We start from the raw sequence: 14,637 nt of genomic DNA on the forward strand, positions 1-14,637 counted from the left end.
CGAGTAGGTACATTGCCTTTTTGGTCGGATATAAAATTCCAAGTTACATTTCTTTACGTACGATATTGCCTATCGACCGTAATTGGTTCCCAAGATACTTAGATTCGCTATAGTGTGTAGATTCGTCGAAAACTGGTAATTCGATCGTTTTTAGTTAATTAAACATGGACGTCGCATAACTCAAAAATACATATATTGATTAAAATTTACGAACATGAACGATTTAAAAAAAACATGTGGCTGGCCTTTATGGTTATAATAATACTTGAGCATTAAGCATCATCCCAGTTTGTCGATATTAACAGTTAACACGTATCCAAACGATAAGTTCTGAGAGAGTATTGCACTACGAGTAGATATGTCACCGCCGACATTAATCAAACACTGTCCCTGATGAGAAAACGACGATCAATTAAAACAACAGAAAATTACAATAGGAATAAAATAAACGTCGCAAGGACGTACGTCTACTCAACATGCATATTCGTTGACAAAAAAGTCGACTACGGCGTTGCCACCGATACCTGCAGCGTGTGATTTAACTATCGAAGTGACATCGGACAAGAGACTCCCTAGCGGCCACGAATAGCCCATAGATGTCTTTGAGATATAATTTCCAGACATTCAAAAGGCTGTGGAATATCTTTAATCGCTAAAAAACCATCAAATTAATAGCGTTTTTGCACCATTTCAAGCTAATACATGTCTCATACATCGTTGTAGGATATACAAATTTCCAAATAATAGATCTATTTTACTGCCTTTTGAATGTCTGGAAATTATTTCTTGTAGAAGTCATAGATATCTATTCGCTATTTGTCAATCATTATTTTATGCGCTTTAAAATATACTATGGATAACTGATGAGTAGCTTTCCCAAATGGCGTATGTATATATGAAATGAACGTATTTTAGCGATTCCTTTGAGATTATATGAATCGCCCATAGATATTCCAAGCTGGCTATACGCGATTCTTTTCTATATTTTATGAATCACGCACAGACATTCCAATGTAGCTATACACAAGTGCTATGAAGATGTTGTATACGAACAGAGAATGGTAGATATTTGTAGGTACCTAACAATGAATCCCACTGTACATTTTTCAGCTTTTATGTAAAATCGTGATTTTCTCCAAGAAAACTTTTGTGGATCTTGAAATTTTAGTGCCATTGGAAAGAGGATAAAATTTTCTATAATTTTGCACCTTGAAATAATATGGTTGTCGCAGTGGTTCAAAAATTCTGGTGTGCGAAAAGTATAAAGTTGAGACAATAATCACAAAAACTTTTTTACTTGTAAAATCGTAATTTTCACAAAAAAGACTTGCAGATTTCAAAAAATTTAGTACCATTAGAAAGAGGCAATATGGTGTTAAAGGCACTGACATTTTTGGCAATAGTTTTCCCCTGTTGAGCACTTTGTTTGATTTTCACATAGCTTATTTAATTAAAATCACTCTCGATCGTGAGTTTGCACTTCACATATTTAATTAAAATCAATCGCGAATAAAATTACTTTAATTACAAATCAAATAAGAATCAAATTGATTCCACTGCACACAAAAAGACACCATCACTGTGCACACTCAACTCTATTACTGACGATGATGATAAATTCAAATTTAAAACATAACGTTTCTCTAAAACGATTTGAAGGATGTCTAATAAATCGCCTATAGATATTGAACAAAATCTATTAGGTAAATTCAAATTTTGAAAATAACCGTTTTCCAAAACCATTGAACAATGTCTAATAGATCGCCTATAGATATTAACAGATGTCTATAGGCGATTTATAGCATATTTTTCGAATCCTTTTGGGTAAATTGCTATTTTTGAAATGGGTTATTCATAATAGCTAATGAATGAAGAATAGATATACACTTTTTCTCAAGTTGGAATTCTAAATTACTGGTGATATTGATACATCCATGGTATATTTCTCAGACATTCAATTTTAAGAGTCAATTTAAAGCAGAAAAAAATGTACCATAGATATTAGAATTTGGTCAAAATTTATCCATTTAATTTAATATCCCTCAGATATACATTTACTATTTTCCTTGGAATACTTGCAAATGAAAATTTTGCTGTAGTAAATATATATCTAATTGATATTCTAAATCACCATAGCTATACTTTTCCATTCCGCTTTAAATGATATATCTATATGCGATTCGTGGCCACTAGGGACTATTTACGAAATTATTTACACCGCCGGTTTGCTGTGAAGTAAGAGAAAACTTTTTAACCGAGGTTTCTCGAGGGACGCATATAATGTGTAGGTACATCGTCGTGTCGTATATCTAGGAGTAGGACGTATACGTACCTCTTTCACCATGGTACTTTCGCGAATGAAGACGAAATTCAAATTACCCAAATAAAAATTTATATTAGCCCCCCGAATGTACGACAGTGAGATGATAGGTATGTATTTCGTTATCGAATAATTCATTCTGTTAAATTACAAAAGCGAATAAAATTTTCAAATTTTTATAAATTGTACGCCCATGCCCATGGTAATGAATAAGAGCTATTGTAATCAACTTACGTACGAGTTTCTTACGTTATAGTCATCTGTTTTCGACGAGTATATAAGTAATCAAAGCATCCAATGGTTCGAGATCCTTTTCAGTATTCGCACTGAGGATTAAACCGTCGCTTACAGTAAGAAAAAATAAATAAAATACGAGAATTATAAAAGAAATTGGATTCTATGTATGTAACTAACATAAAAAAAGGGGTTGAAGAAAATCGGCATTTTCATGACTTGGTGTTCTAATAGACGTCACTCATTTTGTAATATTTGACGGAACGTGAGACACTACCAACATTCTTTCAGAAGACGCAAGTAATTTAAAATTCAATGATGTGAGTAACTGAGTATGTATGTACATTTGTCGATATACTGAGATTTGGAGGGGTAAAGCTGAACAGTAACGTCTACGTACATCATTTTATTCTACAGCTCCTTAAATATAAATAGCTGTCTTAAATGACTCAACCAAAATAGACGAAGACAAATAAATACTCGTTAATTATGAAAATGGATGGTATGATTAGTACTTAAGCAAAATACGTATTCATCTGTTTTTTTGCCGGACTTTTAAATTGAAGGGGTAGGAAAAATTTATCTTTAAATAGGTAGTGAAAGTTTGCTCAATTTAAGAATTTTTCGATTAGGTGCCTAAACAGTTAAAATATAAATAATCTAGTGTTGACAACATTCGCGAATTTTGATTTTTGCTGCGAATATTTGCGAACATTGATGAAAATTTTCTAATTCCAAATAATTTATTTTCAAATTCTCAAGCAAAAATAACTGATGCACACTCTGGTTTTCACACACATAGGTATTGAATTTATTAAAGCAAAATATTCCGTAATGTTCGCAAATATTTGCAGCAAAAATCAAAGTTTCGTCAAAATTTGGACTCTTTATTTTCCTCAAACGCGAATATTTGATAATTTTAAAAATAACCACGTACCTAATAATATTGACGAATGTTCGCACTGAGAATATTCTCATGGCCAACACTAAATAATACATCAATCTATGCACATATTTAGAGCACACTGGTCGTCTGGTCTTGGAACAGGCGACTCCTGAGGGAAAAGTTATATGTTCTCAATTTCAAAATTTTAAAAATCAATATTTCGGTGATTTTCGTATACGAATTTCAAGGAATAATTTTGATATGAAAGGGGCTAAAATATTCGCCTAGTTGCAGAACTTTTTCGATTAGAAAATTGATGATTGTTATCTCTACATTCACATTTAGGGCATGGATCGAGGTTCAATTCCTTCAACATTTTGTACTAAAAAATTATATCATTTTCATTTTTTGGACATAGAGCAGTCGCACTGACTTTTCTAGCTCTAAAAGATATTTGCGGAGAAATGAAAATGCTCAAAAATTTTTAAAACTGCGAGAAATTTGTAGGGGAGCACAAAACCATTATAACAAATATTTTTTAGTAACTTACATTTTGAAAAAGACAAACAGCTAGTAGAAACACTTTCGAATGCGTTTTCTGGTTCTTTTAAACCCATTGCCATGCCTGAAACAATAGAATAAAATTAATTGAATAGCTGCCACGATAATGAGCGTAAAAACCGTAAAACTATATTTACTTACCAACGATTCCAATCTGTAACTCGTCGGTCGTCAGGATTCAGGAATATCCATTTTGAAAGAAACTTTACCCAAACTACATAGGGAATGGATACGGATATGGATTTTCATACATAAACGCTGAAAAACAAGACCATTATTAATTTTGCTCAATTTTGGCGAAGAAATATACTATTACATATTCATGAGATATGCATCGTAATTAGGTACTTGCTTGACCCCTCATAAAAGCCTTGTGGCACGTTGAAGAGGTGGGGGTGTGCCCCAATGTTGTGCTCCCAATAAAAGTAAAATAAAAAAAATTTTGATTGGAAAAAATGCACTAAAAAAAAGGTACTTGCTTGGACAATACGAAGAAAAATCTTATTGAAACTACTGGACGATATCGATAAACATGAGCGAAAAGTTGAATATTTTTAGGAACATATAAGGTAAGGAACCGAAAATTAATTTTCCGTGGACGAGACTAGAAATCATTGCGGATTTCTCATTCTCAAAAAATATTAAAGTATTTACGTCAATGAGCATTACAAAGATCTTACTTCAATAGCACATGTTTTAGCGCCAGCAAAATATTCTTCTTTATTCTATAAGTAAATTTAATTATAATTACGTAATTTTTTAAAATTGGAGAGAAAAACTGAATACGGACAAAACAGTGTTCGCTGCTATAATACCAAAATCATACCTCGTTTTCCATATTCACAGATTTATTTGCTGGATTCCTATTACCAAAGTTCTCCATCAAAAAGAAAGTACCTACAGCCATCGTAAATCTTTACTAACGCAACAGTTCCAATAGCACTCAACACGCAAACTTCATCGCTGTTCACAAAAATAATTATATATAAGAAAAGAAGTATAAAAGCGCAAATAAATCATTGGTGAAAGAAAAATTAGTCTGGGGCAAAATAAAAATAAAAATCTAGCAACGAAATTCAAAACAATAAGTAAAGTAAAGCTGTTGACACCAGACAAAAATTTAAAAAAATAAAAAAATACATACATCTAAGACCGCTTCAAACATTACATCACTGAACAAAATTAATATTACATTACCTTAATACATATTATTAGAGCGGGGCTGATTCAGAATTAATCTTCGAATCCAGTATAATAAATTATAGGTAATAATTTTAATAAATTTCACAAAAAAACAAAGAGCAACATTAAATTTTATAAATTCTACACACGATTGAACATTTTTTAAAAGAAAATCAAAAATTTTCATGTAAGTTTTTCTTGAAAAATAAATTAATGCGTACTTCACTGTAATTAATTGTTGAAATAAGCAATATAATTAATTATCTTTGTTAATGTTAATACCACTACGCAAAGTATTTTGTACGTTGTTATAATCAAATTTATCATGCAATAAATTCATTTACATTCCAATTCTTTGAACAAAATAAATTTGAAGTAATCCGTTGTAGGTAGCGAAAATGATTTTATTGGGGAGAAAAAATGCAATAAAAATTGATGATTAAACAAAAAAAAAACACAAAAACAAAAAAACTTACATTTCAAACTACAATGAGATCAGAACGCACCCTAGGGCAATAGTTCTTCAAATGCTTCGTCAAAGATTTATTGAAACTAAACTTCTTATTACAGTGGAAACAACTGAAATTCTTGCTATCGCTGTGTGTACCCATATGAATGCGTAAATCATAATTCGATTTGAATTTTTTCTCACATACAGAACAATTAAACTGAGGCTCTTGGTGTCTCTTTTGGTGAACAATGAGCGTTTTCCGTGATGAAAATAACTCGTTACATGTTCTGCATTTAAGAGTTCGCGATGTATTGGTTCCGTTATGCGTATTACTCTTGTGGGCTACAAGTTCACTATTCGATCTGAATAATAAATAACAAATCGAACACTTGAAGCATTTACCATGGTTCTTCGAATGCAGCTTGCTATGACGAAGAAGCGACTGTTTTTGGGAAAATTTCTGCTGACAAATATCACATGTGAAAAATTCAAAAGAACTATCGTGCTTTTGCATATGCTGATTCAGGTATAATTTAGAAGTACTCAGGAAACCACACTTTTCACATTTATACTTTTCGGTATGTAATCTACTGTGAACTTGAAGCGACTTCTTGGAAACGAAAAGCTTATCGCATACTTCACATTGATGCGTTTTCTCTCGATGAGTCAATCTAGTATGTATATTCAAACGATCTTGAGAAATGAACAATCTACCGCAAACAGTGCACGAATATTTTCGCATTTCCGTAGAATGAATGGTTTCATCGTGAGATAGAAATGAGGAGAAATTATTGAAATTGCTGTAGCATAAAGTACAATGGTAACCACTGCCATCATTTATAGATTTAGCTTCATCCATTTTTGCCGGTGGAAAAATGGGCGATGAGTTGAACGTTGATTTTTGATTATCATCACATGGTCTAATTTCTTGACTAAAACTATCAGCAACTTCAACACTCTGGGATTCAGTTCCAATCTTATCATCATTTTTTTCTGGATTTAGAAAATAATGTACGATGGATGAGATATTTGAGTTTAAACTCATACTTTTCTCCAGCAATGTATCACAACTCAGCAAACTAACTTCTGGAAAGCATAAACTATCTTCGGTCTTCGTTCCAGAAAATACCTGCATTGAAAAAAGGAAATGATATAATTTCATCAATCATCATACATAAACCAGAACAAATTCAAGTACATATTACGCGAGTAAATGAATAATTACCGGTGTATTTTTCTCTTCGGCATTGCGTAAATATTTTTGTAAAACATCGTTTGCAGCGTTACAAGATGTCTTGAAGTCGAACCACGCATTGATATGATTCAAACATCTTATGCATATCTTCCTCGGCTCATGATTGAACAGAGATAACTACAACAAATTATTGACATGAAAATGAAATATGAAATATTAGGTACAAGTCATACAAACTGACCAGAGGATTAATTGATTAAAAATTGTACCTCGATAGAAACACAGGCTGAAATTTTGTGGGATAACGTCAGTTCTTTGGAATATGTCGAATAATCGTCATCTTTGTAAATGTCGACAAATTCGTGTTCTCCACATCGTTGCAAACATAATCGACAAAAGAAAATCAGTTCATCTACACTATATAGATCCATTTTTACGGCTTAGTATGACGGATCGAATCATTAAAGGTTCGGGAACACTAAAATAGTGTTAAAAGAGACAAAAATTGAACACTTTTTCGAATATAACATCATTTTTACCGGTTCAACTACTTACTTTTAGCACGAAAAATTCAAATTCAAATTTCAAGTGATAATAAAAAACGATTGATAAGAAAATGAAAACAAGTTGTCGATACATCGATGACTTGATCGACAATCGAAATTGAATCGAATTGACAATTGACTCAACTTTGCAGCGCACCTAGTGATCATTTTTACAAACACTTTTTTTTCAAATCAAAAAGTGAGAAAAAGATACCAGGCTTCCGCATTTATTCAAATACTCTTAATTGATAATAGCCGCCAAAAAAAAAGATAACAGAAGAAATTTTTGAAAAGATCTGAGATCTTAAAATATTGAAGATCGAAATCAAATTTACCAACAATTTTGATTATATTCCTTTCAATTTATGCGTATTTTGATGGTACATTATATTGAAAATGATAATCGATTGCCAAGTTCGTTTAGTTGCTCTTTCACCAAAGAATTCATTCACACGTCCTGTGCAGTCAAATATCTACTTAGGAATAAGAAAAAGTCATATTCAAGAACCTAGACTGGTCTTAGTAACAAGAAGCAGTATAATTGAATTCAAGGTGAGATTATTTTATTGTATTAATTGCATTAAATATCACTCATACGTCGTTGTTTCCAGCTCATTGAAAATGTGAAAAGAGTGTATCAGAATGAGATCAAAGATGGGAAAGTTGGCATCGAATTTCGAGCACCGCCTCATCAACTTCTTATCATCTCCACTTTTGAGGATTTAAGCCGTTTTATCGGCCTCCTGAAGAAACTAGTCAGTAGAAAGATTGTGGAAAACATGGATTACATACCAGTCATTCCTGCACCAAACAAACTAAAATTACAAACCACCTCGAAGTTTTCTAAAAATTCCACTAGCAGTACAGTATTGGATAAATGCTCTCCATCGGCACCGATACACAATGCACGAGTAAAAAACACTTCTCTTATTTAAATCACATTTATTTCGATAGATAATTGAATCATTTTATTCGTTTAGAACCGATGGAGCAAACTAGATGAAAATCTGCAAGTTTTAGAACTTCCCAACAGTAATATTTCGAAAATACCGAGAAAACTAGGACGAATTAGTGTACAGCGTATTAATTTAGAAGGCAATGCAATAACTGACGCGAATCTGGCATGGCTAGATGAAATGCCAATTAGACAGTCCTTAGGGTTTTTAAATTTAGCTGGAAATAAGGTATAATATCAATATCAAATACTTGTTAATAATATTCGTCTGTAAAATTTGTTTAATTCAAATTGCTTTCAGATAAAATCATTTCCGTCTGTTTTAATTGACTATTCATCATTACATGCGTTAAACTTGAGAAACAATTGTATAAAATACATACCAGGAGGAATAGGTCAATTAGGAAGACTGAGGTAATTGAAATATTCGTGTATTGATTGATTTCAATGTACATGTATATCTAAATTCAAATCTAATTGCTATGCCTCTTTTCCGCAGGATTTTTAATCTATCTGAAAACAACTTGAGATTTCTACCTGCGAGTATCACGATGCTAAAACTCGAAGAAATAGACCTGACGTATAATTATTTAACGAATAACACTCTACAACATATTCCTAATCCTTCCAAAGATAATATTATACCTTCCTTACGTTTACAAGATTTAGCAGCAAGAGCAGTTAGAGGACTTGAAAGGTTCGTACCTAATTTCAATTCCAACTATGCATGTTTTTCTCGCGTATAAAATAATTTAGCTACAATGTTGACTATTTATCCGTAGACGTAAATTATCGTATGAAAGCTGCCCGATTAGATTACTGGATAGATTGCGGTGTTCATCTCTTTGTATTTGTGGAGCCAAGTCAACTCCTTACAAACCAGCCCAATACTATAAAGCTCTGTTAGGTGTTAAATTCGCTATGAGCAGCAAAATTCATCCTCAGAAAAGTGATTTCCAAGAAGGCCCTATTCGAAGTATTCAGAATAAAGGAAATGGAATTGGGAATATATTTTTACATTACCACTTTTGCACTTATGCTGATCGCTGTGAAAAAGTAAAAAATCAAAATTATCAATCGCAGCACAGTGCTTACCAATTGACTGAAGGATAGAAACGTTTCAGTAAATGTATTTTTTAATTCCAGCTGTGATCCTAGAATAACAATAGTAATTCGTTTTTGTCTCATTCTTGTCTCACATTGACATAGGTAATTTCGTAATGACAGGAAACTTATTTTTCCATTCCAATTTGAAAAAGATACTTTTTATTTTCGTATTCGTAGTTTTTAATCGCGTATAGAACACAAGTGTGTAAAATTAGCATTCATAATAAATAAATATTGATTTTTTTACTCGATTTTCCTTTTTTAGGCTACATACCTGGCATAGGTAAACGATACAAAAACAAATGAAATAGAAATTCGAATCAATTCTGAACACTAACACAATGCAAATTGTCTTTTAAAACAGGAATTCTTGGAATCAAAATAAGAATAAGGTGCGGCGTGGCGGCGTAGGTCAGTGATCTACTGCACTATTATCACTAAAGCAAACCTACTAAATGAATACAAACTTTTCAATGGGTAGAATACGTTAAAGGTCGTTTTTTACGACCAGAATCGGTAATGTGACAGACCGCTCGTCTCTTTTTCAACAATGAATGAAAGGTCCTGAAGACATATCCGTTGTTAGTACCTGACAACTACCTATTCGCAGAAATGTCTATTGAAGATGTAAAACAACAACAACAACAAACCGAGTTCATCTTTTTCCATAACATTTCCACAGTTACAAAAAATCCCCTAATAATAAATGATCATAAAACTGTTTCCGTTTTTTTTCTTTCTTTTTTTTTGGTAGGTCACTATTTTAAAAGCAGACTCGCTCTTCTTATCTCCCGTTGGTTTTATTTTCTCTCGAAGCAGGTTTAAACATTCGTTTTTCTATAGCAAAATCAACACATCGAAAGGAAGTGTCTGAAAAATTATCAGTCCTTGTTCAGACGGGCACTAGGTTATCCAACAGAAGTTATAATGAGAACCCAAAAACATAGTTTGAAAGATTTTAAAAAAAGTGTAACTAAATCGTGTTGTAAAAATTATCGATGGACTCGTGATTATATTTTAGGTAAGTGAAGTTTCCTTAGTTACGTCATGTGACAGGTGTGGATTAATGATACCTATTTACTTACTCGTATTGTGCGTATTGTTTAAAAAGTGGCGTTGAAAAATCTTCGTGAGCAGTTCTAAAGGTAAATCATTTGCAGTATGTACATACGTTCCTTAAGGAACCTATGTAGGTATGTAGAGTGTAAATATTACCTACGTTAGTATGCGGTAGAATTGTGTGTTTTTTTTTGTTTTTTTGTTTTTTAAATCAGATGTGAAACATATAACTAATAATTATTTGGATTGAATAGAATGGCTCAACTACTGTTTTTAAAAACAAAACCTTTTTCATCCTATGTATCGGCGGTACAAATTAAATCGTGCAACAGTAAAACGGAAGGGCATCTACCGCGAATGTCCATTCTTCAGTAGCTACTGCTACATATTACCTAGTTCATTCACATATTAACGTACCAACGTACTTTTTTTACCGTCTCCCTCTCCGCGAAATCTAACGTTCATTTTCTTCGTGATAACTACCTATATAAATTAAATTTCTAATATTTTCTTCGTTGAATTCGAAATAAATTGCGACTGATTTGGAAAACAACCCATGTGTATAATGTGCTAAAATAAACTTCAACATGAAATCGATAGATGATTTTAATTAATTTAATAATCGTCAGTCTCATGAATTCATGATATTTTATCATGTTGATCAGTACCTGTGACTTGTAAGAATAGATAGCCTTTTTTAAGTCATCCTTTGAACTATGAATGAAAATTCTCAAAAATATTATTTTGTGATTGTTCAATGTCGACCTTCTTAAGATGATGTATCTCAAAATTGAATAACTTTTCTGCGTCTTGTCAAGATCATGATTTTTTTTCTATACCTTACTCCAATTCAAAGAAATTTCTAATGAAAACTTCTGAGATTGATTTTTTTAAAACTTCAACCTGACTCATGAAAATTTACGAATTCATTTCACTAGATAAAGGTATCAACTTTTTTTAGCCAACCATAGCCATGTGCCATGTTTGAATTAATCATTCGTAGGTAACTATGTACATGTATGTAGTAGGTACTAAGTACCTACGCAGCTTTGTGATAGGTGTTGCATGTCGCTAAAATTAGATATTTAATTGGACTCATTTTTTGCTAGGAAAAAATTGTAATTTAAATCTTTATTTGCACAAAACAAATTCTAAGGCAGTTCGACTATATTTTAATGAAGGAAGAAGGGAAAAATAACATGATTCATTCGGGTATCGACATTCTAAGCGAGTTTTTCGATATTTTAAATTTCTACTAAACAACTTCTAAAATCCTTTTTGATTTTTATATACAATTCATCCCTTCTTCTACTCTCTTTAAGACCACCCCTAGAACTGAAAGAAGGATTAAAATGGAGAATGAATGTGAAAATCACGCCGTTTCATTGCAACATTGTAACTAAACCCATTGATAGTTATCTAGGAAACCTACCACCTGGGCTTTTCATCGTCATTCCTCCATTGGATTGGAAGGGGAACAGAAGAAGTGGGCATAAAGGAATTTTTGATGATTTTCGAGAATCGAAAACTAGTGAAATGATTTTCTATTTGGAGAAAAAACCATCGTCATAATGGTGATATTGTCTCACTATAAAGTGCATGTTCAAGTAATGTAAATTTATCGTGGAAAAAATCCTTCAGAAATTGTTTTGAGTTCTAAAGAGAAGTTAGTCCAGACTTTTTCAATTCAAGGCCTGTTTATGATGACCGTAAAAAGCTACGGAAAAAACGTAGGTATTAGACACTTGTAGACAAAATTTCAATGTGCCCTTTTAACTTAAAAGCAGAATTAATTTTATTCTTCCGCAGCTTCTTACAAATGAATCGGTGAGAACAGAAAGGGACCAAGTCACATTTTCGGAATTTTTTTTCACGGATATGGGGGTTTCAAAGTACGGCGCATCGACTGGTGATGTCAGATTTCCGCAAAACTCCCGGGAAAGTGGTATTTGGGTGCAGAAAAGAGGCGTATCCGCATTTATGACTTTTTTTGTAAAATTTATTGAATTCCGTGAAAAATAACTAACATTTTTGAGAAGACCATTTTTTGAAATTTAAGTTTATCTCTGTACAGAAAAAAGACGAAAAAATTGAAAACTTTGGCAAAAAGTCTTATACCTCAAGGGGTTTTTGGTCAATTCAAACGAGATAGCAGTCTAAGTGATGTACTTAGATGTAGAATCAAGCCCCATTCGTGCCCGAGCGATTTCAAGAGAAATTTTGGTGATTGAGTGCAGAAAGGGTCTAAGTCCCATTTGTTTATGCAGCAACAGCGCCGGCGCACGTGAATATTTTTTTTTTCTAAACAGTGCTAATAATTGTGTCTTGGGGTCCTCTTACAATGACCTTAAGCATGTTTACCAAAAATTTTTGATTTCCGAATAAATCAGTTTTTTGTTATTCCTGAAAACTGCGAAAATGGACTTAGCCCCTTTCTGTTCCCACCGATTCAAATAATACTTACTATTATACGAAAAAAAAAAAAAAAAAAAAAACGTAAAAAAACTTTGAAATTTTGTCTATCAATGTCTACGTTTTTCTCGTAGCTTTTTACAGCCATTGTAAACAGGACTTCAAAATGTAACTTAGCTAAGAATTTAGGAATTCAACAATTTTTTTTCAAGCTTTTAAAAAGTCTGACATTGTTTTCAAAATAGAAACACTGACAAAATACCTCTTAGATATTAAGAATTTCGCACTTTATTTCGAGTTCTCAAAAGTAAAAAAAAAATCAGATTAGGTAATAGAAAAGTACGACTACGTATAGGTACTCAAATTTAAAATATTGGAAATTGATCAATTATTTTTGTTTTTAAAGTTTGACAAGGTGTCATAAAGCGATTGAAATATTTTGGCTAATAAGTATTTATCTACTCCCTGAATTTTTACAAATTATAGTTGGATAAATAATTTTTCGAAATTAAAGGACGTTTTTATCAACGTAGGCAAAATTTTGTCAAAACTAGCATAAACATGGAGTGCAATCTGTTCTGTAGCCAGTTCACAAAAATACCAATTGTGATGTTTTTCTTTTAATCTGAGCTAAGATGACAAAAAAAGGTGCCACTTGAATTGCCACTGCGCGATCGGGTCATTTCATTAGCTTACAGTGTTTTTTAAAATGCTTTTTATTCTTGTGTTTAGAAGTGGTTTCAACGAGTCTCGTGCAAATTTGCTGATTTTTTTCCAAATTAAAGCCATTTCAGCAACGTTTTATTACTTATAACTTTTCTTACAATTTACTTAATTTTGACTTTTTTTTTGATCATTGATATTGATTGTAATAATGCTATTCATGTGTTTGTATATCATGTTAACATGTTTTAAACACCTGTTTTTCAAATTTATACTTTCAGCAATCTTGATGCTATATTCTCATATTATTCAGTTTAAAGTGATTTGTAACAATGTTTTATGAAACTGTGACTGCATTTTGTCATAATTGACTGAAATTTTAAAACTTACGTTCGTGGTAATTTCCAATGATAAGCCTTTGACATTGTTAGTGTTTTACAATCAGTATATATTTGGGACAAAATTCAATAATATTCCATGTACCTATACCTACATATATTTTCAGGGGAAAACTTTCAAGTGTAATAAACTGATGTTTTTTTCAATTTAGTTTTCAACTTTTCAATTTCACAGAAGCTTAAGTTTGAGTTCAAGTTACAATTTTTACCCTGAATCAATCTTTCCAGTTTTTTCAGTTTGTTTCGTTTGCAGTTCTTCATTTCTAAAATTTACCTCATTCTCAATTAAATCCTTAAGACATTATATTAATTTTGGCCATCATGGGAAAGCAGTTGTTATGTATAGGTATACTAGGTAGGTATTGTTTTTTAACAAGGATTCTCGAAAATCTGATTTTGGAACGTTTTTTTGAATCTCTTTTTAAAATACTTTTTGGGCTCCTACCACAAACTTTCAAAACCTTAAAACTCTTCTCTCTTTCAGTAAAATTAGTGACATCCAAAATCCATTTCCAAAAGCTACTATCTACCCTACAGGCTAGGGTAGATTAGACTTCCAAAATCCAGATTCTCGATAATCTGTCAGAGTCCGTGTAAAAAAAAACAAATTTAATATTGTTGAAATTCTCAGAATTACTCCTCTAAGCAAAGAAGTAAAAATGCAGCATG

The 14,637-nt window shown here is 32.1% G+C and overlaps 3 protein-coding genes across 13 annotated transcripts in view; 2 read left to right on the top strand and 1 right to left on the bottom strand.

The window, feature by feature from the left end:
* Positions 1-176: 176 nt before the first annotated feature.
* Positions 177-7,522, bottom strand: LOC135841283 (zinc finger protein ZFP2-like). Of its 9 annotated transcripts, none has more exons than XR_010557883.1 (9): positions 7,385-7,522; positions 7,099-7,307; positions 6,860-7,006; positions 5,660-6,763; positions 4,828-4,964; positions 4,143-4,259; positions 3,991-4,065; positions 2,555-3,609; positions 177-390 (listed from the first exon to the last, which is right to left on the bottom strand). XR_010557883.1 is itself a non-coding variant. In XM_065358169.1 (3 exons), exons 1-3 carry the CDS (start codon positions 7,258-7,260, stop codon positions 5,663-5,665), a joined length of 1,410 nt encoding a protein of 469 aa, XP_065214241.1. In that variant the 5' UTR covers positions 7,261-7,522; the 3' UTR covers positions 5,567-5,662. The 9 variants fall into 9 exon arrangements, 1 of the variants encoding a protein (XP_065214241.1); XR_010557881.1 differs by having other exon boundaries at positions 2,570-2,646; positions 3,492-3,609; positions 7,099-7,522; XR_010557880.1 differs by having other exon boundaries at positions 2,555-2,646; positions 3,492-3,609; positions 7,099-7,522.
* A 106-nt stretch (positions 7,523-7,628) lies between these two features.
* Positions 7,629-9,682, top strand: Lrr47 (Leucine-rich repeat 47). The gene is made up of 6 exons (XM_065358170.1): positions 7,629-7,926; positions 7,986-8,285; positions 8,355-8,558; positions 8,631-8,743; positions 8,829-9,026; positions 9,112-9,682. The coding sequence occupies exons 1-6, from the start codon at positions 7,771-7,773 to the stop codon at positions 9,440-9,442; spliced, it is 1,302 nt and encodes a 433-aa protein (XP_065214242.1). The 5' UTR covers positions 7,629-7,770; the 3' UTR covers positions 9,443-9,682.
* A 623-nt stretch (positions 9,683-10,305) lies between these two features.
* Positions 10,306-14,637, top strand: part of sim (single-minded) — a 41,745-nt gene continuing 37,413 nt past the window's right edge. Inside the window, exons 1-2 of one of the 3 annotated variants that reach the window (XM_065358168.1) lie at positions 10,345-10,457; positions 10,548-10,581. Coding sequence is in view for 1 of the 3 variants with exons in the window: in XM_065358164.1 (XP_065214236.1) it covers positions 10,364-10,457 (94 nt within the window). In the remaining 2 variants the exon portion in view is untranslated. Of the gene's footprint in view, positions 10,458-10,547; positions 10,582-14,637 lie in introns of all 3 variants that reach the window. The other 2 variants (XM_065358164.1, XM_065358167.1) reach the window with 2 other exon arrangements.

Source organism: Planococcus citri, chromosome 3, assembly GCF_950023065.1.
Source record: "Planococcus citri chromosome 3, ihPlaCitr1.1, whole genome shotgun sequence".
Lineage (NCBI taxonomy): Eukaryota > Metazoa > Arthropoda > Insecta > Hemiptera > Pseudococcidae > Planococcus > Planococcus citri.